The sequence below is a fragment of the Rhinopithecus roxellana genome, chromosome 8 (assembly GCF_007565055.1).
Source record: "Rhinopithecus roxellana isolate Shanxi Qingling chromosome 8, ASM756505v1, whole genome shotgun sequence".
Lineage (NCBI taxonomy): Eukaryota > Metazoa > Chordata > Mammalia > Primates > Cercopithecidae > Rhinopithecus > Rhinopithecus roxellana.
Window position 1 is genome coordinate 128,474,736 of NC_044556.1, and position 26,938 is coordinate 128,501,673.

The window sequence follows — 26,938 nt, forward strand, 5'->3', positions numbered from 1 at the left end:
CTGCCAAGTAAGGAAGAAATTAGAGCCCCTCTTTTTTCAGGACTGTTCCCCCGACACACACTGTCTTACACACATACTCACAGACTGTAGAGAAAGAACAAGAGCCTGGGTCTTGCCTTGGGCCTGTCTGCACTGCTCACCACTGAGACACCCGTTTCCAGTCCTTAGGGTCACTTCAGGTCAGCCAGCTCTGCCATGGATGAGCCACCCCAGTGACGGAGGATGTTCTGAGAATCTGGGACCCCTACACGGCTGCTCCTCTCTGAGGTCCTACTCCTGCCTAGGGCTCTGGGGAAAAACACAAATTACTAGCTAACAAGCTTATCCTGCCTCATGTCTATAAAGCACTCAACCTCATCTCAGACCCATAGAAGAGGCTCAGCTAGCCTTCCTTCCATTTCTTCAGAGAAAGGAAGGTTTCTCCTCTCCCTGTGGGAGGCACTGTGAACTGGAGACCAGGACTGTGCTCTGAGGGCAGTACAGGGACAGCACCTGTGTCCTCAGAAGCCTCTGTCAGCTGTGTGGGCTGCGATCATCCTCAAGGACCGCTGGACCCCAAGCTCATCTGCACTTTGTTCATTTTGTGGACACTGCAGAGCCACAGGCCCTATCCCGCTGGATGGAGGGGCAGCTCTTAGGAGCTCCTGCCCACCCTGAAAGGTAGGGTGTCTGCGGTGAGGAGCTCATTCCCTTTATTCCTGCTCCCTGCTCTGAACTGTTTATTTGGCTTATAACCTAAATCTATTTCCACATCCTCTGTTGTAAGTGTGGGTTGCAGTGCCTGGCAAGGAGGGGCCGTCGGTATATGTTGACTGAATGAATGGTTGGATAAAAATGATTTACTGCTGATGATTGTGTGGATTTGGACATGACCTGTGAAGTCACCTGTGCCTCGTGGGGCCATTTCTGCCCGAGGGAAAAGGTCTTCTCTAAATCCCTATGCTGGCAGGAAAAGCAGGGGGAGCAGCTGGGGCAGGTCACTGGGGTGTTTCTGGGACACTTGGATTCTTTGGCGAGAGCCTCTGTTCTTGGGCGCCCCCTAGGGGCAAGCACTCGGTACTGGGCAGCCAGACCCGCTTCCTTCAACCTGAAGAGCCCTTTTTGCCGGTCGGGGAGAGGAAGGGTGAACCCTTGCCTTCTGAGCTACTGCTGCTTGTATCTTTCATTTATTCCACTCCCTTCCCCCGGTTTAAGTGCTGTTTTAATAACTAGTCTTAAATGCAAACAATTCTACTTGATTCCTTTACAACCAAATATTGAGTTAATATTACTTACCTAATTTGACCATTTTTCTTCCCATTAACCTAATATGTATATTATCTCTGATTCTGATCCTCTTGCCTTTCAAATTACTAAATTCCTTTTGTTTTGTGTAACTGTTTTTTGGTCTTTTCTGTTCTGCTTCATGTAATTTTCTTCAGCAAGTATTTCATCCAATTTCATCCAATAGCTTTGTAGATACATAATTACTTTCCTCTCAATGTTTTATTTATTTCAAGTAGTCATGAAGGGGGAAGGAGCGGATGGGTTGGGTACACACCACATGTGACGGGTGCCTCTGAAAAAGCTGGCTTCAGGGACAATGCAGGGACCGCCACATGAGCACCTGTCCCTGAAGCCTCCTCCACCCCCCAACTCCCACCCCAACATACTTCTGAACTGGGTCCAGAGCCCTGGGTGTGGGAGTGAAGCCATTCAAAAAGGGAATCACTGGTATCTCTGCTAAGTGGAACTTCCTACCCTGAGAGATCCTGGCACAGGAGTAAGGACTGGACGGTATCATCCTCAAGAACTAGGGGCCTTTGGGGACAGTTACGGTTCGCAAGGTGCATGTGCCACACCCTTTACATACGTTGCCTTATTTAATTCTAATAAATAAAACGTTAAAACCCTATGAGGTAGGTAATGTATAATATCCCATTTTACAAGTGAGGACACAAGTTCAGAGAGGTTAAGAAACCTGCCCAAGGCCATGTAACTGGTATGGCAAGGACCTGGAGTTTAGAGCAGGGCTGTGTGATGTTACAGCCCAGCCTCATTTCTCAAGGCTGCTATTCCAGGCCCCACCTCAGGGCAGCTGAGTCATCAGGGGGAAAGAATGGAGTCCCTCCATCTGCACTATGCAGGCGATCCTCCTGCAGCGGGGCATGGCCTGGAAAAGCAGGGATCGTGTCTACTTACTCATTTCTTTAAGCCACAATTTTACAAATGTCAAGTGGGAAATGCTGTCACAGGGTGCAGCGGTCAACACAGTCCACTCTTCTACTCCCCAGGCAAGGAAGGTAGAGGGTATGTGCCCCTCGGGGGAGAGTCTGGGGTGCAGGGCAAAAGTGCTGGCTGTGTAGCCATGCCTCCCCCACTGAGCTGTGACTTCAGAAAAGTTAGCCTCTGAGTTAAACAGTTTCCTCACCTGCAAAATGGGAATAGCAGCAGTGTTTGCTTCTTAGGGTAGTCATGTGGGTTAAATAAACACACACAAGGCCAGGCATGGTGACTCATGCCTGTAATCTCAGCACTTTGGGAGGCGGAGGCAGGCAGATTGCCTGAGATTAGAAGTTCAAGACCAGCCTGGGCAACACAGTGAAACCCCGTCTCTACTAAATACAAAAAACTGCCAGGCGTGGTGGTGTGCATCTGTAGTCCCAGCTAATGGGGAGGCTGGGGCAGGAGAATTGCTTGAACCCGGGAGGCGGAGGCTGCAGTGAGCTGAAATCATGTCACCGCACTCCAGCCTGGGCGACAGAGCGAGACTCTGTCTCCAAGAAACACACACACATGCACACACACACACACACACACAAAATGCTTGCTCAAGCCACTACCTGGTTTATGACAGTGGTTCCCTGTATCCCAGCAGGCAAACCATTGACTCTAGGGAGCCACAAGCAAGAAGACTGGCAGGGCCACCGAAACACACGGAACCAGAGGATGCAAGCCCAAGCTCCTCATCAAGTAACGACACAGATCAGCATCTCTTTAAGCCTGAGCCATCCACCCTTCCACAAGGAAATGGTGTCATGCATCCCCGGCCCCTAAGCTGCTCTCCCCTTTGGCGTGAGCCAAGCTGTGGAAATGCACTGCGGGGCGGTAGGAGGCTGCAGAGGTGGGGCCAGGGGCTTCCCCAGGAGGGGCCATACATGGAGCTGGGGTTTGCACTCGAGAGAATGTCTGAGAGTGAGCTCAGGAGGGACCATGGGGGGTGCAGCTATGGCTGAGGGCTGCTCAAGGGAATCTGAAAAACGGGATACTCCATCCTGGAAAAAAGTGTGGGGGGTGAGGTTTGGACAAATACCCTCATATTAGCCAGGTGCCAGGGGAGGAAGCACCATGAATGAAAGCAGGAGGAGGTGGGGCCTTTTGAATGCGCCCATTCCTATTGCTGAGCCTGGAGAGAGAAATGTGCTTCTGGGAGACTTTGCCTTGGTATCAGGAGCCATGGGGCTGGGGGAACTGCAAGGACAAAGGGAGGAAGAGAGGAGTTGGCATCGCAACAGCCAGGGGACAGGGTCTGAGTGGAGGGGCCTGGGAGCCCCGGAGCTTCTGCTCGCCGGGAAGGAGGGTCAGCAGAGGAGGGTCCTGTAGTCCACCCAGTGGTCAGCTACCCTGAGGCCGGGCCGTGAGTGCCACAGCTGAGGGAGGAGATGCGCTCTGCTCAGGAGATGAAGCGATGGGTCAAGTGGGAGGCACAGTGGGACGTCCGGAGGAGCAGCAGGAGGAAGGCCAGGTAAGGTCACTGCGTCAGTGAGAGGAGTCTCACGGACACCAGGCCGGCACTGCACAGTGTCCTTCATGTGGACTTCTGTGGCCCCCATTTCTCTTTTTATGTTTCTCTCTTTTTTTAGACAGTCTTGCTCTGTTGCCCAGGCTGGAGTGTAGTGGTGCAATGGCAGCCCACTGCAACCTCCGCCTGCTGGGTTCAAGCAATTCTCCTGCCTCAGCCTCCTGAATAGCTGGTTTATAGGTGCATGCCACCATGCCCAGCTAATTTTTGTATTTTTAGGAGAGATGGGGTTTCACCATGTTGGCCAGGCTGGTCTCAAACTCCTGACCTTAGGTGACCCACCTCAGCCTCCCAAAGTGCTGGGATTACAGGTGTGACCCACTGTGCCCAGCCGGCTCCAATTTTTCTTATTCTCTGAGCACTGACAGCTGAAGGAGACAATATTCGGAATCCAAGGGCTGCTGTGTTTATGAATAGCCCATCATTTCCTGAGGCAGGAACGATAAGACCTCCAAAAACAAAAATATATTAGCTGCCCAGACCCCCATGTGGTGAAATAGCAGTCTGACACTCACACAGCTCAGCGAACACCTTCTTGTTCAACAATCTTAGAGGATGTGTAGATTTCCGTCCCATCCAAACTGCTGTGTGCAGTGACAAGGCCAGGCAAAGGTGCGCTTGGGCCAGTGGAGCAGACAGAGGGCTGATTTGGTATGCAGCATGCCTGCTGGGACAGGTGAGCAGTCTCTGCCGGAAGGAAGAGCCATTTGATATGACAGGTGCACACTGCCCCCCAGGGCCCAGCGTGGACAGGAGCTCCCCATGATGAGCAGAGGGGGTGTGCCATCTTCAGAGGCTCAGGCAGGGGCTGGCACTGGCAAAGCCTGGCATTCAGTGGCCCAGCCTGGCTCCTGCAATGGATTCAGAGAAGCTAGGATTCAGAGGAGCTAGGATCTAGGGGAGCTAGGATTTAGGGGAGCTGGGATTTACAGGAGCTAGGATTTAGGGGAGCTAGGATTTAGGGGAGCTGGGATTTACAGGAGCTAGGATTTAGGGGAGCTAGGATTTAGGGGAGCTGGGATTTACAGGAGCTAGGATTTAGGGGAGCTAGGATTTAGGGGAGCTAGGATTTAGAGGAGCTAGGATTTAAGGGAGCTAGGATTTAAGGGAGCTAGGATTTAGAGGAGCTAGGATTTAAGGGAGCTAGGATTTAAGGGAGCTAGGATTTAGAGGAGCTAGGATTTAGGGGAGCTAGGATTTAGAGGAGCTAGGATTTAAGGGAGCTAGGGTATTGGGAAGCTCACCAGGCCAGGAATGAGGTCCAGATGAACATGGCAGAGACCCAGCCCCAGTAGCTGGGCTGTGCCCTCCTCTGGGCTCCCTCAGTTCCCTGGGCCTACCACAAGCATCACACTTACCATCTTGTGCCAAAATGGTCAAATGATGCCTCTGTGAGCCTCATGGATGGTGAGTTCCCAGGAGCCAGCACCATGTCTTAATTCCCCGTGTGCCTCTGGTGCCTTGCAGAGTGCTCGATGCAAGGCAAATGCTCAGGAAGCCTGTGCTGAATGAACAGGGGAATGGGTGTGGCATCACCTGCATGTTGAGCTAGAGCTGCTTGCTAAGACCAGCCTGGCCCGGAGCCTGGGCCTGCTGGCGAGCTGTGGGGCTGAGAGCCAGGCAGGCGCTGGGATCGGTGTTTCTCTGGCTGGGTTTCTCTGGATGATCATCATGGTCTTTCGAGGGATGGGGGCACCAGAAGGGGATCAATGGGGTTTAAGCAATAATTAGATAAAAATAAATTCACATGTGTGTTTAGGGGATTTGGCAAATGAGTGCAACTTGCTCTAGTGTTTGATTCAATTCAAGTTGTCTTTCCTTAGGGGGCAATTTTCATACATGTTGCCACCCAGAAGAGTAATGTCACTTACGCCTCTTCCACAGCCCTGCATAGGGCTCAGTGATGCAACAAGAAGAAAGGATCAAACCCCCTCGGAAGCTGCTTAATTCTTTGTCTTTAAAAGCATCTGGATTCTCCCTACTCACCACTCAGTCACCGATGAGAACCTCCCAGGCTGGCCATGTCTGTGCTAGCATTAGTTCCCTCACTTCTCTCATCTCCCCTGAGTCTCTTCACCAGTGCTCTCAGGATCTGCCTTGGCCCCTCTGGAGACACATTTAACCAGTTTTCTTTAGTACATTGACCTCAGCTCTCTACGTGACTCTTGACTTTACAAGTTCCCTCACTTTTACCACCCCACAGCCCCAGGTAAGAGATGCTCTAGGCCAGGTGTGGTGGCTCATGCTTATAATCTCAGCACTTTGGGAGGCCAAGGTGGGCGAATCACCTGAGGTCAGGAGTTCGAGACCAGTTGGGCCAACATGGTAAAACCCTGTCTGTACTAAAAATACAAAAAAATTAGCCAGGCGTAGTGGTGGGCTCCTGTAATCCTAGCTACTTGGGAGGCTGAAGCAGGAGAATAGCTTGAACCTGGCAGGTGGAAGTTGCAGTGAGTTGAGATCACACCACTGCACTCCAGCCTGGGTGAAAAGAGTGAAACTCTGTCTCAAATAAAAATAAACAAATAAATAAATAAAAAGATGCTCTGTCCCCAGCCCAGGCCCGAACCCCTACCAAGAGAAGAAGATTCAAACTTCTTGGGCCAATCTTCACATGGACTCAGCGCTGAGGCCCTAATGACCTCTGGGGCAGAACATTCAAGGGAAGAAGGGAAACCAGATATGAAAGAATCAATGGCCAGGCTGACCCCACCGGATGCCAATCAGCAGTCAGTATCTCCAGGTTCTGAAAGACTTGGCTCAATCTGAGTCATTGCCATGTTTGGTGGGTGGGGCCCAGCATTTGGCATCTCCAGGCAGGAATCAAGTTCAGATGGCTTCATGGGGCTGGACACAAAGGTTCAGCTGAAGCAGATTATGGATTCTCAGCCAAGAGGACAGCAGCAGGGCACAACCCCCAGGAAGGGGCCGGCAAAGCTGAGGCAACTTGGTTGGGCCTCAGTGCTACTCAGAGGGCTTAGAACAGCAAGGGAAGTGTAGACCAGACCCACATTCTGTGCCACAGGAGGGGAGAAGCCTGTGGTGGGGAGGGAGGTTTGCAGGGCCTTCCACAGAATGAGACTGGGTTAGACTGAGACTGAGATATACTGGAACTATTGCACGGGAAAGCCCTGGACAAACAGGATCATTATTCCAGTCTCTGTCTCAATGCTCCAGCCCACTGGCCATTCGGGTGACACAGAGGCAAGTCCCTAACCCTAATCCTAACTCTTCCAGTTCACATTTGCTGCGAGATATCATTCTGTTTGAGTGTCCAGTGTAAGTTTCCTGTTTTTTGTTTTGTTTTTGTTTTGTTTTTTAGTTAGACAGGGTCTCATTCTGTTGCCCAGGCTGGAGTGCAGTGGTGTGATCCTAGCTCACTGCAGCCTTGACCTTTGGGCTCAAGGGATCCTTCCACCTAAGCCTCTGAAGTAGCTGGGACCACAGGCATGCACCACCACACACAGCTACTGGCTTCCCTTTTGGACCTTGTAAGCTATTCCCTTTTACCCTAAGAGCAGAAGAACTCTAAATCAAGTTTTCTTATGAGGAGACATGTTAGAGTAGAATAAGGAAGATGCAATGTGTCAGGAAAGCATGGCAGAGATTAGCTACCTGCCCCATCAGCCTGTCTCCTCTTATTCTTGGGAGAAACTGGCCATATTTCCCAGCCTTTTTGCAGTGAGGTATGGCCTTGCGATTATGTTCCAGCCAAAGGAATGTGAGTGGGAGAGATGAGAGCTATTCCCAGGACTAACCCAAGGAGCCCTCCCATCTGAGACATTCCACTCTCCATGGACCCCGTGTGAAGTACAGTCCCCCAACAAGGCCAGTCCCAAGAGGCTACTGTGCCACTCAGTTTGATTGTTTCAGTGATGGACAGGAATTTGAAGCTGTCAGAGATGGAGAGGAGGCTATTAGGGGAGGGAATTGCAACTGCAGAGCACCTTCCAGCAGGGAAGCTGAGAGAGACAGGCGTGAAATCATCACCATACTCTGCTTGGGTTCCATCCAAAGAGGGTAAAGGGAACTGGCTAAGTAAGGAGGCCTCAGGAGCCCTGTTTGGCAGGAGCAGGGAGAGCCTCTGCTGGCTGGCGGTGTTGGCTTTATCTCACACGGCAGGTGCCCTGTGATGGTTGGTTGTGGGAAGAGTAACGGGTTCCCCTGGGTCTTGGGAGGCCCTGGCAAGCATGTGCCATGCTTATCTTCTGTAAGTTCATGGTGAACTTACAGAAGATAAGATCCTTCCATAATACGTTTGCTCAGAATTTTCACTTGTCATTGGCTGTATTGAAATAGTCGGAGATTTACAATGATCTGTTCAGACTGTTATGTTTTGTTCCTGAAATGGAGGTACCGGGAAGTCCATATGATAAAAACTGGATATAAGTTTTCCAAAGAAACAACATAATAGTATTATGATTCTAGCCAAGGTCTGATACACTATGATAAAAATGATCAGAAATTGCGTAGTAATCAGTGTGCCAATGATAAAAGCTATCTCTACCCTGCACAGAGTAAAGCTTTCCAAGGTGTCTACAAATCAGTCAAGTAGGACAACACAGGAATCAATCATGTGAGATCTCTAAAAATGTTATGTAAGAGGCTGTCTTGGGGCTGCGAGCCAGAAATCCTCTCTGGCTGAGGGCAGCCACCCAGATACTGCAGTCCGTTGGGATATAAACAGCCAGGGCATTCTAAGTGTGAGTCGTCTAGGTCACATGTATTGAGCCATGTCTGTTTGAGTTTGGCTGGACAGCAAAGCCGGTGGGATTATGGGTCTTTATGAAATGTTCCACCCTAATCAAAGGGCTTTAGAACATTGGGCCCCCAGTGGTCAAATAGGCCCCTCAGCACACAGGACATTCTCTTCATGTTCTCTGGGCCTTGACGTGGGGAGTGGCTGAGCCTGGACCTCATTATGGGCCAGACCCAGAATCACAGGAGGCCAAACTCAGAGGCCTAAGACCGTTTTAAAATTCCCCCCGACCCCAGCCTCCCCACACAACACTGTATCCATAAAACTGCAAAAAAAGCAGGACCCTTGTAAAGAAAATGAAACCCAAATGATATCAACTTGGAGAACAGAGACAAGTGGCTTCTTCTTTCTGTCTGTTGTGAATATTCCTTTTCCCCCAAACTCCGATGGAACAGCAGTGGGCTCTGTGCTGCTTGCCCTGGTACAGATGGGTTTTGCTCTGAAGGGGGATTAGGAAAAGCGTGTCTGGCATTCTTCAAGTGAGAACGTCCTATGGCTTACCTAGAACAAAATTACACCACAGCAATACCAACACTGCAACACTGCTTCAACCTAGTTTCTCTTGCAGGCACAAAAGCTTCTTACAAGAATATGAGAATCATTATTCAGACTGGGCATGGTGGCTCTGGGAGGCCGAAGTGGGAAGATCCCTTGAGCTCAGGAGTTCGAGACCAGCCTGGGCAACATAGTGAGACCTTGTCTCCCCCAAAATTTGTTAAAATTAGCTGGGAGTGGGGTGATGCATGCCTATGGTCCCAGCTACACAGGATGCTGAGGCAGGAGAATTTCTTGAGTCCAGGAGTTCAAGACTGCAATGAGCCATGATCATACCGCTGCATTCCAGGCTGGGAGGAAGAGCAAGATCCTGTCTCTTCATAAGTAAATAATCATTATTCAGGATCACCACATGGATTTCCCCAGTCCCTCCAGAACATATTGATAAAACAATGGTGTACAATGTTTGAAAACATAAATAGTAAACACTGTGAGAAGGCACAAGCCCAGAGCTGTGGGTCTATAGTTAAAATTCTGCCCAAGTGATAATACCAGGTGTACATACATAGATAATTTTTTACTTTATAAAGTGGTTTTGCATTGAGACACTGATTTCTCTTAGACCTTCTTTCCTAATAGATAGGCTAGTGGGGTCATGTGCTAAGCTTGGCTAGAAGGCAGCTCATTTAACAACTGCTCAGCCAAGCAAGGGAAGCTCTGCTGCAGGTCCAGGAGGCCCCCAAGCCAAAACTAGCAGAAGGAAGTGGTGCCCATTTTCACGGGGCTGGTGGATGTTGAGGTGGAGTCAGTTGTTTTCACTGTAATTCCCTTGGAGAAAGGGCATTCCTACCACAAAGCCATCAGATCTGGGAGGGCTGAATTAAACGGTCCAAGGAAACGGAAAAGTTCCAGCCCCTCATTTATAAGTGGGGAAATCGAGGCCTGGGAAGCTGATGACCACCCCCAACTCCCTCTCCTTCCCCTGATGCAGTGGCAGACACATTCTCCTCTGGCTGCGGTGGAGTAAGACCCACAGCTGTCACCAGTGTCAGAGCTGGGAAATCACCACCTAGGAAATGCATCAGAAGTGCTACAGGTGGCTCCACAGGTGCCAGCAGCCTCCAGGAAGGATAGGCTCAAGCAGGCGCGTGACACAGGAGGGTGAATGTGATCAGTAGTGGCCTGTGTGGAGATGTCATTCACGTGCAATTTGTATTAGTTCCTGTACTCCTGTGCTGTCTGTCCTCAGATGTCCATGCTGGCCTTTTCTGTGCAACTAGCAGCTGAAATGAGAGGGAAGAAGGAAGTGAACGCCCAGTGATAAGAGGAAAGAGAAATTAATTTCACCAATCCAGATCCCCAGTGATTTTTTATCCCATGGGGTGCCATGTTCCCCTGACTGTCTACTTTAGCACAAACTATGGCTACCCTCAGAATGGCCTTTTCTTTAGTATTCGTCTTTATTTGCCCCAAAAGCTTCTTATCTTTAGCTTCTGTCCCAACTCTCTTCCAGGATGATAGAAGAACAAGGAAAATAGACTTTTTAGGTGGGCAGGGGTCAGGGGGTGGTTGTGGGACAGAGGCAGTGTGAGGTCAGAGGCATCAGAAACCATCCTGCTGAGACTGGCTACCCTACCTCATACAGAGTATCCCAGGTTAAGTAAAACAGTGCGTGCACGTTGAACCAGAGACACTTCAGGGCATCCGCCAACCCAAGGTGGCTTCCGGTCCGAGGTGGGGTCCATTCGCATGAGGAGTGCACAGCAGAGGACATGGGCTGTGCGCTCAGAGGAGGAGGTGGCTATCCCTGGAGGATGTCCCTCTGAGTAAGTAGGTGAGTCCTGCTGCAGAAGGAGCCTCTGCTTCTGACATGTACCTTGCACTTCAGCCGTAGCAGGCTATGGTCCCCCTCAGTGTGGACTTTCCTTCTGTTGCAAGAGGGAGGCCTGGTGGGACTCTGAAACCTGGCCTGAGCCCCTCATCTCAGTGGCCAAAACCCCCCAGGCCTGAAGCTATGGTGACACTCTGGACCACCATGTGGGTCCTGGGCATTGTGACCTCAGCTGTTCCGTACACAAAGGGGTGGTCACCCTGCCCTCACCTTGACCTGTATGTTGCCTAGGACAGTGGCCTGGTCCCGGGGGCTATTGTGGGAAGTTGAAGAACACCCTGGCCTCCTCCATCATGTCGGCCAAGAGGGCAGAACTGAAGAAAACACATCTGGTAAAAGAGACATTGCTGGACAGTGTGGGTCCTCTCTGAGCTCCTACTGAATGGAGATGGTGGGGGCAGGGGATACAGAGAACGCTCCCATGAATCTCGGTTTTTTTGTTTGTTTGTTTTTATCTGTTCTGAGCATAACGCAGCCTCTCTCTGGAAGGGGTGTGAGATTAATCCCTGGCCTTGGGGTGGGAAGGAAAGAGACCTCTGCTGCCTCCCTCTGGGGACGAGGAGCACTGCCGAGGGAGCACTCATGGTTCCACGGCCCAGGGCTGCCAGGCCCGCATCTAACCAGCAAGGCCAAGGCTCAGAATAACCTTATTAGATAAGTATGATCATCACCTCGATTTTATAGATGAGGAAATGGGGGCTCGGAGAGGCTAAGCAACTCACCCAAAATGACAGAGCTAGTAGAGAGGTCAGCTGAGGTTAGAGCGCAAATCTGCCTGTGGCCGAAGTCCTTACTCTGGAAACAACAGTTCTGGGGCTTGCTTCTAGTTATCCTAAAGTGCTCTCTCCACGCTGGCCCCTCCAGCAGGGAGAGGGCTGCCTGCTAAATAGGCAGACACACACCCATAGGAAGAGGACAGCACCACAAGATGTGAGTTGGCAGGAATCGGATCCGGGTGCTGCAGGGTCTGTGAGCCTGAGCTCAAGCCAGTTGGGCAGGCAGGGTTGCATGGTTGGGTGGGGGGGCCGGGGATGGGGGTGGGGGTGCAGGGTTCCCGCGCAAGGGCCAGATATTCTCCTCCCCAGTCCTGATGCCTGCCAGGCTGAATCCCAGTCTCCTCTTTTGGCAGAGCAAGAACTACAAGGCAGTTTGCCTGGAATTGAAGCCAGAGCCGACCAAAGTAAGAAGCTCTTTTGAGGCCATGCCAGCAGCCAGGCCTGAGATCCATGGGGAAGTGACCTGGAGTCAGGGGTCATTTGCTGATCCTAGTGGCCAAGACCTGTGCCAGGTGCTGGAGGATGCACTGAGAGTTCTTGCTCTCATAAAACTTCACGCTGTAACCAATCAGATGCATAAATGAACCAGGACTCATTCAGCAGTGTCACCTGCTCTTCTGGGAATTAAGACAGGAGACGTGGCTAGTGGCTGCCGTAAAGTGGGTGGTAGGGAAAGGCCTTCCTTTGAGCTGAGAGCTGAAGGACAAGACGCTGGCCTTGCAAAGGCAGAGTAAGAGCCTTCTAGGCAGAGGAGGCAGCATGCACTGAGGCCCAAGGTGGGAATGAGCCTGGCTGTTTCAGGGACAAAAGGAGCTGAGGCCCTGTGGGTCAGCAGGGGAGTGGAACCAGAATAGCTGAAAGAGGGAGGAGGAGAGAGGAACCTTCTGCACAGGTGGGGCCCCCACCTTTCCCCTCGCCCTAACCATAAGGGTGGAGCAGAAACACAGGGGATCTCTTCTGCCTCTGCACTTCCACCCGCCTCTGCAATTCCCAACAGTCTGTGTTCCTGTTTCAATCTCACAGACATTTGACTACAAAGCAGACTACAAAGCAGTTAAACAAGAAGGGCGGTTTACCAAAGCAGGAGTGACACAGGACCTAAAGGTGAGTGTGTGAACTCGGAGGCACAGTCTATACTCCAAACCACTTGAGAGTAAGTTTTTCTCCGAGTCCTCAGTGCCTATTTCCTAAATACAAGAATATCCTCTTACGTAGGCACAGTGCAATTACCAAAATCTGGAAGTTAACACCAGAGACAACACTCATCTATAGCCTTTGTTCTAATTTCACCAGTTGTCCCACACGTGTATTTCCTAACAACAGAAAGGAGACGTTTTCTGGTCCAGGGTCTGATCCAGGATCACACATTGCCTCTAATTACCAGGTGTCTTTTCTATAATCTGGAACAGAACAGTTCTTTGTCTTTGGGGACACTACATTTATTTATTTTTATTTTATTTTTTGAGACAGGGTCTCCCTCTGTCACCCAGGCTGGAGTGCAGTGGTGCGATCTCGGCTCACTGCAGCCTCTGCCTCCCAGGTTCAAGCAGTTCTCCTGCCTCAGCCTCCCAACTTTCTGGTACTATAGGCACCTGCCACCATGCCTGGCTGATTTTTGTATTTTTAGTAGACATGGGGTTTCACCATGTTGGTTTCAAACTCCTGACCTCAGCTGATCTGTCAGCCTTGGCCTCCCAAAGTGCTGGGATTACAGATTTGAGCCACCACACCTGGTCTAGGGACATTGACATTTTTACAGATTACAGATCACTTACATTGTGGGATAACACTCAATTTGGCTTTGTCTGTTGGATTCCTCATGATGAGATTCAGGCTGTGCATTTTTTGGCAGAGATGCCTGTAGGTACCACTGTCTTATAGTCTTTTTAAAACATTAATTAATTAATTAATTTTGAGATGGGGGAGTCTCGCAATGTTGCCCAGGCTGGTCTCAAACTCCGTGTTTCGAGGGATCCCCCAGCCTTGGCCTCCCAAAGTGGTGGGATTACAGGTGTGAGCCAGTGCACCTGGTCTATCCTATTGTCTCAACAACATCCTTTGTTTCCTCCCTATCGGAGGCTTTTCTCTAACAATGCCCCTGGATCTTTTCTTTCCTCCTGTTGACAGTTTCCCTCCATCCTAGATCTTTCTTTCCTCCTTCTCTTCTCCATTTTATTTCCTCAGAATGAACTCAGGGAAGTGAGAGAAGAGCTCAAGGAGAAAATGGAGGAGATAAAACAGGTAACGAGATGAGGCCTTCCATATCATGGAGGAAAAGTGTAGCTTCAGGAAAAATGCAATCCTTAACTTTGAATAGTGAAGGAAAGCAGGAATTGCATGGAAAAATGTAACTTAGTTCTAATACCCAGAGAGCTTCAGTGTTAGGTTATTCACTTCTTACTTGTTTGATGCCTAAACCCAATTTTTGAGTGACTGAGGACTCCCTAAAGTGTCTCTTTGATAAGGGTGGGTGATGTCACCTTAGTGATAAAGTTGAGTGAGAGGGGCTGATTTGGAATGTGAATTTAGGGGCAGTCAGGGACCAACTCCGTCTTCCTTATTGGCCTCCCCTGAGCAAGTTGCAAAGCAGGAACCCTCTCATTTCTATGATACAACCAACACCTGTAGCATCTTTAGAAAAAAGGGAATGATCAAGCAAGAAAGTGTAATTGAAGCTGTGGTCTGAGCTCCACATGCGGCCTTGCGGTAAGCAGATCTAAGTCGTGCCAAGGCTGGTGGCGGTGCTGACTTGATGGTGCTTGCACCCTAGTTCCTTCACAGACTCCTTGAGAAGAAAGTGACTCTAACAGGCCATTATTAGTCTGTGCCAGAGGAGCAGCTGCTGCCCTTTACTTAAAATGCCCTAAAGATGCCACAACTAACCTCAGTAACGTGCTCTGTGTTTTGTCAAGCCATGCCTTTCTTCCTTGTTAGATAAAGGATCTAATGGACAAGGATTTTGAAAAACTTCACGAATTTGTGGAAATTATGAAGGTAAGGATTACTTGAGTGCCTTCCATGGACCAGTCATACTGGAAACTGTGGAAGAGATACTAGCAGACCCTGCCCTCCAGGAGCTTATTATCTGCTAGTAATCCCAAATTCCATTGCAAGACAGAATTGCAAGCCAAATACTTAATTGGTTGTTTGCTAGTTAGGGGCTTAGAGGCGTGAGAAGTGAATGAGGGTTGGAGTAAGCAGTGAAGTCCTTACAGAGAAAGTGAGTCTCAAGTTAAGGCTTGAAGACTGCATCGGAAGCTTACTGCAAATCTCATCAAGAGCCCAATAAGATTCTTTTTTTTTTTGAGGCGGAGTCTCGCTCTGTCGCCCGGGCTGGAGTGCAGTGGCCGGATCTCAGCTCATTGCAAGCTCCGCCTCCCGGGTTCACGCCATTCTCCTGCCTCAGCCTCCCGAGTAACTGGGACTACAGGTGCCCGCCACCTCGCCCGGCTAGTTTTTGTATTTTTAGTAGAGATAGGGTTTCACCGTGTTAGCCAGGATGGTCTCAATCTCCTGACCTCGTGATCCGCCCGTCTCGGCCTCCCAAAGTGCTGGGATTACAGGCTTGAGCCACTGCGCCCGGCCTTAAGATTCTTTTTTAACTCAAAAAATTACTAGGATGATCTAGATTCTACAGCAGTGATTCACACATGTGGTGTGTTTCAGAATCACCTGGAACACTAATAAAACAGAGCCTGGGCTCATGTTCAGATGGGGCTGGGCCCTTATAGTTTAGACAAGTTCCCAGGGGAAAGATTGAGAAGCACTGATGTAGAAGCATGAACTGGCAAAAGCAAATAGGTACCCATTTTTCAAGAGCTGTAAGGGGACACTAGCCTTACCAGATATCAAAATTCACTATAAAAACAAAGTTATTAAATCAGTCCAAGGATAACCAAACACGTGAATGAAATGGGCTAGATAACGCCTCAACAGCCTCTCTGCCTGGGATGTAATGAGAATCAGTTGTGAGAATTTTGAAACTCTATTTACTGACACCCTTTCCCAGAGGAACTGAATAAACGTCTCCAGGGTGGGCCGGAGTTGCTTAAAACTCCGTTTTGATTCAGAGGCTTGCCCGTGGATGAGAACCAGGCCCTAAACACTTTAGCAGCAGTTACTAACCTTGGCTACACGTTAGAATCGCCTGGAAAGCCTTTCCCCTACGCCTTCCCCATGTCCAGGCTACACCTCATAACAATTAAGTCAGAAGCGCTTAGAATGAGGTCCAGGTGCCAGTGGTTTTTAGTTGCCCAGGTGATTCCAGTGTATAATCAAGGCTGAGAACCACAGCTCTATAGAATTTACAATATGATAAAGGTGATTTTTTGATGTCAGTGAGAAGGAAAGGATTAGGTATTAATATTAGAAACATTGTTTGACTATATGAAGAAAAACCTTAAGCCAGGTAACACTGTAAAGTTAAATACTCTATGAAGTGATTTTAAATAATAAAAACCAATAAGAAGAAATTTTAAGTAAATATGTAAATGGCAGTTCTAAATATAAATACAATGGAAGCAGTTACACAGGAAATATTGATATATTTAGCTATGTAAGAATTTTTTAAAGAATTATGACACAAAAATCATTTATATTTACAGAATTAAAACAACAGTTTGGAGGAACATTTTTCCACAAATGTAAGCACAGAAAAAAGGTTTTTATCCATAACATGTAAAGTTCACACAAATCAATAAGAACTAAGTAGGAAAATAGACAAGAGTGTGAACAGACAATCCACAGAAGAGAATATAACTAAAAAGCAATAAACATATTAACGAAGGCCTGACCTCATAATTAAATACATGCAAATGAACAATTATTGTTACACTCAAATAAGCAAATTTTTAATTTATGACAATTATAGTACAAGACATAAATGCTCTTATGCTGTTAATTAGAGTGCAAATTTGTACAAAACTGGAACATTGTTAGACAATAGATATAAAAAAATCAACCTCTTGATTTATCAATTTCACTTCTCAGAATTTAACCTATGAGAACAATCAGAAATGCCATCATGGGTATACATAAAAAGACGTTCATCACAGGATTATTTGTAATAATAAAAATTTGGAAACAACCTCAATTTTCAACAGTAGGGGAATAGCCAAATAAATTATGAAATATTTATATAATAAAAGTTAGGAACTATTAAAGAAAATGTTTAGAAAGAATATTTATAATGAGGACTAAAAAAGCAAGATGCAAGTAATATACATAGGCTGATCTCAGCTAAGTAAAAAAAAAAAAAAGTAAGTAAATATATGGAAAAAAGATTGGAAAAAAATATACCAAAGGGGTTCATAGCAGTTATTTCTGGATGAGAATATTCATACTTTTATATCCCTCTGTGTTGTCCAAATTTTCTACAAAGGGCATGCATTAATTATTTCTCTGTTAAAATCCAAACAAAGTAAGTGTTTTGTTGGTGGGGAGGCTGGGTATGGAAAGGCATAAAGGAGGCGATTTCAGGCAGGGGAACAGCTTGAGCAGGGCAGGAGGCAGGAGGAGCTATTGTATATGGCGGTCAGCACAGGGATCAGTCATGAAGTGGGACCACTGGGGGAAACTGAGGGGAAAAAAATGAATGGGCACAAAGGCTGTAGGTAATGATGGCTTTTGAAAGACACGCAGACAAGCTAGGACTTGGTTCTGTGAGCAGCGAGAGGCCTCTGGAGATTCTTAATCAAAGAACATGCTGGGAGCAGCACTTCAAAAAGCTGAGCCCAGCAGGTGTTTGTTTGCAAGGCTGCCTGGGTGGGGCCCGGGGAGCAGGTGGAGATGTCTGGCAGTAGGAACACCAGAGCTGGACCAGGTGTAGGGAAAGAAGGAAAAGATAAATCTGAAAGATGCACTGAAGGAAAAATAACAGTTCCTGGTGACCAATTCAGTATGGAGACTGAAGTCTCGAGAGGCAAGCATCCGTGATGACACCAAATTTTAATCTGGATGATTAGAAGAAAGTGGTGACAATGACAATGCCAGTGGGGAGATAGAGCTAGCTTGGGAAAATGAGATCGGTTTGGAACGTGATGATTTTGAAGGGGTACATGTTGGTGAAACATGTAAGAATATTTTGACTCTGATGTTTTGGACCTAGGGGACATTGACTTCAAGGATATTTTGACTCTATGAATACAAATATTTTATTCAAATTTGTATTAACATTTAAAAATGCTTTTCGAGAAGGTATTTTATGAAATCATCTCTATGCAGACAGTGTAATTTCTTGATCAGTTTTCTAAGTACATCAATTAAACTGTTACCCAATCTTTCATTTTTTAATGAAAATTATTTTATTGGAATAAATTCTTTTTATTTCTATTTTATGACAACCCAAACCTGTTTTTCTGTAACAAATATTGTCAATTACGGCTTCTACCATCTTAGAATGTCCACTATTTCCATTCGATTTACCCAGGTCGAATTTTATAGGTCAAAACTTTGTCAAGATTGTATTATTCTTTCTGTTCTGAGTGAATAATACATGTGATGTATCCCTTTAGCTGCTGTCAGTTTTACTTGTTGTTGACCATCTTTGCCAGGAATTAGGTAAAAGATGAAGCAAACACAAATACGTAGGATCTGGGTGCATGGCAAGGGTCAAAACATTGCAAAGTGTCTTTGGGGTCACAAGATTGGTCTTCTTGGTTCCATCATTTTATAGGCATCAAACCAACACAAGCATTGCTTTTATCCAAAGTGTGAGATCAGATAAAACAGTAGCTGGCCTCTGGCTCACCTAGAGACTTCGGAAAAGTCCCCTAATGTCTCTGCCTGTGCTTTCGTCTCATTGGGGAATGGGAATGAGGAAGGGGAGAAGCTGTACATGTCACGGACACTCCAAAATCCACCTCACCCAAGTCTAGCAAGGATTCTTGAGGAAGTAAGATGCAGATTGGTTTGCAGAGAGGCGGGAGGAAGGTATTTCCAAAGCCCTTCAAAACGCAGATGCTAGTTCTGAATTCTCTCTTGAAGGAAATGCAGAAAGATATGGATGAGAAGATGGACATTTTAATAAATACACAGAAGAACTATAAGCTGTAAGTGTAACCTGCACTCGTCTCTCCCCATCCCTAAAGGGTCTCCTCCCTTCCCTTAGTTGAATCCCTTTTGGGTTCAGAGGACACCCAGACTCTTGGAGGAGTTGTCTTGGCTCCTACTGCCCCTGTGATTTGGAGTCAAGGCCTTCCATGGCCACCTGTGTACTGGTTATCTCCTTGTCATGTTGGAAAATGTCTCCCCAACTCTCCGCCCCTCCCTGGTCCTCCTCCCCGAGTCCCCTTAGAAGAGCACCAAAGGAACAGCAGGAACTCAGGCTGATGGGAAAGACTCACAGAGAACCACAGCTCAGGCCCAAGAAAATGGATGGAGCCAGTGGAGCCAATGGAGCACCCTGTGCTCTTCACAAGAAGACGATGGCACAAAAAAAACAGGGCTCACTGGATCCTCTTCATGAGTGCGGGCCCTGCTGTGTAAGTGAAGCCCTGCCCGAGCCCAGCACTGGTGCCAGGCCCCTGGCTCCTGCTCCCTGGTGACTTCTCCGAGCTTGTGCTGTATCATAGTGAAGGGACTTCCGGGTGCGCCCGAGCCTGCGCCCTCCCTGACCTGCCTTGCCTTCTAGGCCGGTGGCGCCTCCTTAGCTGTGACCGTGCAGGACTTGCCCCTGGATGCGCCTGCCCGCCGGCTCCACCCTCTTATTCTGTCCCTCCCTTTAGCAAGGGCAGATGAGGTTCCTCGCAGGCTGCCCTCCTTGGACCAGGGAAAACTGATCTTTCTTGTGCCGTTTCTGTCCTCTGCAGGAGAAATGTTTGTTGTGTGCTCTAAAGAACAACTACAATCAGGGGTAGGTAGATCCATACAAGATGTGCCTTGTCTCAGTCGGGTGCCTTGTTTTCCCCAAGGCCATGTGCTGCCAGCCGCACTCATATCACACCCCTTCTGAGGCTGTGCAGGGAGTAGGGACTGTTAGCAGACGCTGCCACCCAGCACACTCAGTCGTAGAGCATGTGGCACCAGGAAGGAGGACTTGGGTCGCCCAGCCTGGAGGCTGCTGCCCGGGGCTCCCACGGTAGGGAGGGTGCACCACCAGCGGCGGAACTGACCTTGCCTCAGGTCCTGCCCTCTCTCTCCATCCAGCGGGAAATATTCACACCAAGTCTGGGCACCCTTTACACCCTTGGCTTCTGGAGCTGCCTTCTGATTTATCTGTACCTCAACCCCAGTGACATCGAATATGTTTCCAACCTAGCGCAGCCGCAGAACCTACCAGCAGGTCCGGTTCATCACCTCCCGGCTCCTTAAGCTGCACAGTCAGGGCTTCTTGTCCTCTTAAAATACCACCCCGACCCCAGGCCTCCATTGGAGATTAAAAGCCTTCATTCAAAGCCAAAGGGGATGTCGTGGTTTTGAGTTCCAGTCCAAAACTCGAGTGTGTGGAGGTCCATTCTTTTTGGTTCTCTATCAGTGTATTTCAGACTCCAACACTTCCCCCTGCTTCCTGATGGATTGGTGGGAAATTCCATCTTAGTCATCTTAGGGTCCTCCCAACCACCAGCTCCCTCCATTCTACCTGGGTCTGCAAAGGTCCCAGGTCAGAGCATGGGGAGGGCCCCTCATGATAACAGACATCAGTCTGTGTGATCTCAGGAGAGACCCTGCTGCCTGGCCCCCCCACTCGCTCCCTCCAGGTAATCAGCTTCCACCCGTGCATGGGGCCCGGGTGTCTTGGGTGATGCAGGGAACTGCTCGGCCTTGAGTTCTGCCTGCACCACACCCCTCTGAGGTCTTATCACCAAGCAGGACTCAGGTCCTTGCTGCTCATAGGAACTGGGTGGCTTTCTTGGGTTCTGGAGATCCACCCTTCTCACCCCCTTGAAGATTTCCTCTCCCTCCCTCCACCCCCAAAGGGAACCTTCCTTCAGAGGCCTCAGGCGTTTACAAAGGTGGAGAGGAGCCAGTGACTACCCAACCTTCTGTGGGCCACACTGCCCCTGCCCCAAAGTCCCAGACTAAGGGAAGGTGAAGCTTAACTGCCAGCTTGAAATGAGAGTAGAGAAGATACAGAGCAAACAGTGTTTCAGAAACTGTCCTGCCCTGGTGTGATTCTTTGGCTTCAATTTGAAAGAGGAGGAATTATGGGATTTCATATTTTATTTCACTCCAGTTCCTCCTTGTTTCATCTCTTTGCTAAGCTGGCTGCTTCTACCATCTAATAAATAACTGGACAAGTTCTTTTTTTTTTGGAATTTTATTATTATGGTTAATTTTGTGGGTTCATAGTAGGTATATATATTTATGGGGTACATGAAATATTTTGACAAAGGCATGCAAGGTGAAATAAGCATGCCATGGAGAATGGGGTATCCATCCCTTCACGCATTTATCCTTTGAGTTACAAACAATCCAATTACTCTCTAAGTTATTTGAAATGTACAGTTATTGACTATAGTCACCCTGTAGTGCTATAAAATAGTAGGTCTTATTTATTCTATCTTTTGTTCCCCTTAACCATCCCTACCTTGCCCCCAAGCCCCCCACTACCCTTCTCAGCCTCTGGTAGCCATCCTTCTACTCTTTGTATCCAGGAGTTTCATTGTTTTCATTTTCAGATCCCACAGATAAGTGAGAACATGTGATGTTTGTCTTTCTGTGCCTGGCTTATTTCGCTAAACATAATGATCTCCAGTTCCATCCACATTGTTGCAAATGACAGGAGTTCATTCTTTTTATGGCTGAATAGTCTTCCATTCTGTGTGTGTACGATATTTTCCTCATTCATCTGTTGATGGACACTTAGGTTGCTTCCGAATCTTGTCTATTGTGAAGGGTGATGCAACAAACGTGGGAGTGCAACTCTCTCTTCAATATGCTGATTTTCTTTCTTGTAGGTATATACACAGCAGTGGGACTGCTGTATCTATGGTAGCTTAATTTTTAGTTTTTTGAGGAACAACCCCCAAACTGTTCTCCATAGTGGCTGTACATTCCCACCAACAGTGTACAAGTATTCCCTTTTCTCCAGGTCAAGTTCTTAATGGCTGCAAATTGATGAGCAATGTATTTGGTGCTTCCGATAATCATTTAAAAAACAAAACTCAAAACACATGTAGGCCTTGTTTACAAGAAGCTTATAGCTTTAAAGGTGCGATGGCAAGCATGCAGAATAACAATATGGACAGTGTAGAAATAAGTACAATAATCATAAGCATGTGATGAAAGCAGAAATGGATCAGAAATGGGGAAAAGGAGAAGGGTGGGCAGAGCTCTGTATTAGTTCCCTATTGCTGCTGTCACAGATCACCACAAATTTAATGGCTTAAGACAACAAGAAATGGGCCTAACGTGGATCTTATTAGGCTTAAATCAAGGTGACAGCACAACGGCATTCCTTCTGGAAGCTCTAGGGGAAAATCTGCTCCTGGCCTTTCCCGGCTTCTGGAGGCCACCTGCCTTCCTTGGCTGATGGTCCCTCCCATCTTCAAGGCCAACAATGGCCGTGGGATCTTTCTCGTGCCTCATCACTCTGACACTGACTCTTCTGCCTCTTGCTTCCACGTTTAAGGACCCTTGTGATTACATTGAGCCCACCTGGATAATCTGAAATAATATTTTTATTTTAAGGTTAACCAATTAGCAACCCTAATTCCTCCTGGCCATGTAACATAACATATTCACAGGTTCAGGGACTTAGAACATGGACATCTTTGCAGGATGTTATTCTGCCCATCAAAGGGGACTTCCCAGACCCTGTCCCTTGACTATCAAGCCTCCAAACAGTTGGGAACACTGTACTATTCAGTTCTGTGCTATGGTGGTTTTAAACTAGGCCCACAAATTATTTAATATTCCTTTTATACTCTTTCCTTCAAGAGGAACCCAATTCCTCTCCTCTTAACTGTGGGCTAGACAGAGCGACTTGCTTCTAATGAATGGAACATGGCAGAAGTGATGTGTATTACTTCTGAGGTTAAGTCATAGAAGACATGGTGGTTTCCATCTTGCTCTCCCTTGGACACTCATTCTGGGTGAAGCTGGCTGCCATGTTGTAAGGACACCCAAGCAATCCTGTGAAGAAGGTTACATGGCAAGAAATTGAGGCCTCCTGCCAATAGCCATTTGAGTGAGCCATTTGACTTGGAAGGGAATCCTCCAGCCCCAGTAAAGCCTTCAGATGATGGCAACCCTGGCTGACCTCTTGCCTGCAACTGCCTGAGAAGATCCTGAGCCAGAACCACTCAGTTAAGCTTCTCCTGGACACCTGACCTGCAGCAGCCGTGAAATAATAAATGCTTGTTGTTTTTAAGTTGCTAAGTCTTGAGGTAATTTGTTACTCAGCAAGAGATAAGAATGTGTCTATCTCCTGTTCATTGTTTTAAAGACTTGAAACATTGAGATTTATATGGTTATGTGCACAAATGTGCAACTTGATGAATTTTTATGTACAGATACATGACTGGAATTGTTCTAGAACACTTCCAGCCCCTCTTCCCAGCTCACATCTGCCCCATATCCAGGTTACTATTATTCTAATCTCTACCATTATGTGTTATTTTGCCTGTTCTTAAAGTTGACATAAATGGAATCATACGTTATGTATTATTTTGCTCAAAATTGTACAACTCATGCATATTGTTTGTATATAACAGTAATTCATTATTTTTTAACTGACATGAAGTTTCTATCTTGTGTCTACCTCATAATCTATTTTTCTATTCTCCTGTTGGTAGTCCAGATTGTTCTTTAAAATAATCTAAGTAAAAGCCATTTTCCCAGTTGCCCTCTGTCCATGCTTCCCTATATTTAAACACTTACCTTAGTCCACAGCACCCGGTGGGTTACGCTGCTTCCTCTTCACTGAGGAGTGTACGAAAGGGCCTGCCTGCCTCCCCATGCCCACTCTGCTTAGCTGTGAATGTCTGTCCTCTGCCTGCCTTTCTCTTGAAGCTGCTCCCTTAAAGGAAGCTGGTCACCTCCTGACGGCCAATTCTATTGACTCTTCTGCAGCTCTTGTTCTTCTGATTGAGTTCCTGCTTTTGACCCTGGTGAGTAATCCATCTTCCTTGAATTCCCCAGCTTCCTTGACTCCTGTTCTTCTACCCCTAACTTCTTTTGTATCTCTCTTGGCTACTATCCCTCCATTGTCTTAGTAGTTTGGGTTGCTAAATCAAAATATCATAAAGGGAGTGGCTTAAAAACTATAGACATGGCCGGGCGCGGTGGCTCAAGCCTGTAATCTCAGCACTTTGGGAGGCCGAGATGGGCGGATCACGAGGTCAGGGGATCGAGACTATCCTGGCTAACATGATGAAACCCCGTCTCTACTAAAAAATACAAAAAACTAGCCAGGCGAGATGGCGGGCGCCTATAGTTCCAGCTACTCAGGAGGCTGAGACAGGAGAATGGCGTGAACCCGGGAGGCGGAGCTTGCAATGAGCTGAGATCCGGCCACTGCACTCCAGCCTGGGCGACAGAGCGAGACTCTGTCTCAAAAAAAAAAAAAAAAAAAAAAAACCACAGACATTTATTTCTCACAGTCCTGCAGGCTGTAAAGTTCAAGCTCAAGGCTCTGACAGATTTGCTTTCTAATGCAGGCATTTTCTGGCTCACAGATGGCCTCTTCTCACTGTGTCTTCACATGGTAGAAGGGGTAAGAGATCTCTCTTTTATAAGGGACACTAATTCCATTCGTGAGGGTGCTGCCATCATGACCCAATCCCCCACCTCTAATACCATCCATCCCCTTGGAGGTTAGGTTTCAGCATACAAGTTCTGAGGGACATAAACTCTCAGACAACAGCATCTGCCTCCATTCTCAACATGGATGACCCCTAGGGTTTTCCCTGAATTACTTGACCTTTTTCTAGGGACCTGCTCACTTGCTTCTTAGAGTTGGATGGTAGAAATAGAGTCTGTCTCACTCAACACAGCAACCCTAGAATTAACACACACTGCTCAGTGAATGAGTATGTAGCACTTAGTATCAACCCTCAGGTTCAGAAGGTCAGAGACAAACTGACACAGGCGCTCCTGAAAGAGATCAAACTGGCTCTGGAATCTAGAGTCTAGATTAATTTATTAATGGGCAAAAAGACAAATGAGCTGAACCAAAAATAGTCCATGTGACTCCAAAACCCAAGCCCTGGTCTTGTTCTTCATGTTCAGGAACACTGACTTCACGTTTCTTTCTTGATTGGGTGTCCATAATCATAACGTGACTGATGATCAAATGCCTCTCCCACCTCCTTTCTCATCAGTATTCATATGGCAGCTTGTTATTCCTCCCAGATAAACTGGTTGAGAAGGCAATGTAAATTTGTTTAAGAGGTACAAATGTCAACTTTGCTCTAAAGCACCATGAACTTGGCTGACTGCAGTGTCTTATGCCTGTAATCCCAGCACTTTGGGAGGCCGAGGCAGGCGAATCACTTGAGGTCAGGAGTTTGAGACCAGCCTGACCAACATGGAGAAACCCCGTCTCTACTAAAAATACAAAAATTAGCTGAGCCTGCTGGTGGGCGCCTGTAATCCCAGCTACTTGGGAGGCTGAGGCAGGAGAATCGCTTGATCCCGGGAAGCGGAGGTTGCCGTGAGCCGAGATCGCGCCACTGCACTGCAGCCTGGGTGACAGAGTGAGACTCTGTCTAAAAAAAAAAAAAGTATGAACTTGAACAGTGGCCTCAAATCACGGTCCCTGGCAGGCAACCCCAAGCCTTGGACTCAAGCCCTGACCTGTCACCCAAGCTTGGATCTACCTGTTGTTTCAGGGCCTCATCATCCTGACAACTTCAACACAGCCAAAACCAAACTCCCCCATGTCCCCAAACCCTTCTCTGCCTGATTTGCTGACGGGAGTCCTTGTCCTTGCTCAGTTCTCTGACAGCTAGAGCACAGGCTGATTTCAAGCCAAAGGCTGGACCTCATCCCTTCACAGGGCTTTCACCAGCCTGTCTGTTTGCCTGTCCACTTGGTGCCCTGGACTAGACATCCCTGGAGGAAACCTGGAGTGCTGTGGAGCTCAGAGTCCCCTGCCCTGTGCAGCTGGTCCCAGAGCTCCTTTGGTTATTTTGGGGATTTCTGAGAATATAGGTAAAGTACCTGTTACAAAGTTTCCTCGATGGCTTCTTCCATGACGTATCTTTGATGGCTTCTTAGGGCCTTTCCTGAAGAGCCGAGGATGAAAAAAGAGAATGTGAGTTCCTTAAGGGCAGAGACTGTGCAGAATCCATCGATGACGCCCCGCCCCTGCCACTTGATGGCTGCGTGGCTGTGGAGAACATGCCCTTTTTCTGCCCTTGGTACCACATTAGTCATTAGAGCTTCACATCTTCTCCATCGTCCACAGCAAATGAGCAACCAGGTCCCATGGAGCCTTTAACCATTTCCAGTGTTTATTCCTGAATTCCCCTCTCTCCCATACACACTCTAATCTTAGTGTCTGGGTCCTGAGCTATGTCCAGTAGCTTCTGACCCAGTGCCCTCGACTCCAGGAGTTTCTTCTCACAGCCTGGAATCCATTGTCCACGCCACTTCCAGAGATTTCCTCCCGAACTTTACTCTGCAACTCACCCTCTTGCTCAAAAACCACCCCCAGGGCTGATTACTGATGGGATAACAGACACACTCTTTAACCTGCCATTCAAGGCCTTGCATTTCGTGTATTATTTTTCACCTTTTCTCCCCCGTTCCTATCTGTAAACCCTATACTCTAGGGTCCCAAATGTGCCCTTCACATTCCCACGTCCTTGCCTTCACTCCCCTTCTTCTCTGAGCTCCAGGAATCTCCCATCGTCCCCGCTGCACTGCCCTCTGCTCTAACATCTCCTCAGGGACCCAAGGACTAGGTCACTCGGCCGGGTAGAGGCATTTCCCACCTTACTGTTCCAGCCCGCGTATGTCTTTCCTCTCCGTGCAGATTGTCAGTTTCTAGAGGCAGAGCTTATGCTGTCTTCCTCTTCATCCTCAGCATGGAAGTCAGAACCCTGCACTTGGCAGGGGCTGAGGAAGTATTTTTTGGTTGAACTTTTGCTGCCTAGCCTGAGGTATTCACGTGTTGGCCCTCCTGACCCACTCCTGCCTTCTTGGCTCTGTGGCCTTGGGACTGTGGACATCCCCGAGGGTCCCTGGGAGCCAACAGGGGTCTCCTGTCACATGGAGCCCTCCGGGACTGTGCAGGTTTGGGGAAGATCCCAAGAAAATTCTCCATGCTATCCAGGGTCCATCCCAGATCA

General features: G+C 47.9%; 1 protein-coding gene across 7 annotated transcripts; it reads left to right on the plus strand.

The window, feature by feature from the left end:
• Positions 1-11,107: 11,107 nt before the first annotated feature.
• TEX35 (testis expressed 35) lies at positions 11,108-21,799 on the plus strand. 7 transcript variants are annotated; one of them, XM_010375690.2, is made up of 9 exons: positions 11,108-11,258; positions 12,056-12,106; positions 12,726-12,806; positions 13,887-13,943; positions 14,637-14,696; positions 18,687-18,751; positions 18,988-19,183; positions 19,511-19,554; positions 20,618-20,941. In XM_010375690.2, the coding sequence occupies exons 1-9, from the start codon at positions 11,220-11,222 to the stop codon at positions 20,721-20,723; spliced, it is 699 nt and encodes a 232-aa protein (XP_010373992.2). In that variant the 5' UTR covers positions 11,108-11,219; the 3' UTR covers positions 20,724-20,941. The 7 variants fall into 7 exon arrangements, with proteins under 7 accessions (XP_010373992.2, XP_010373994.2, XP_010373991.2 ...); XM_010375692.2 differs by lacking the exon at positions 20,618-20,941 and adding an exon at positions 21,599-21,799 and having other exon boundaries at positions 11,146-11,258; XM_010375689.2 differs by lacking the exon at positions 20,618-20,941 and adding an exon at positions 19,960-20,101 and having other exon boundaries at positions 11,146-11,258.
• The last annotated feature ends 5,139 nt before the right edge of the window (positions 21,800-26,938 follow it).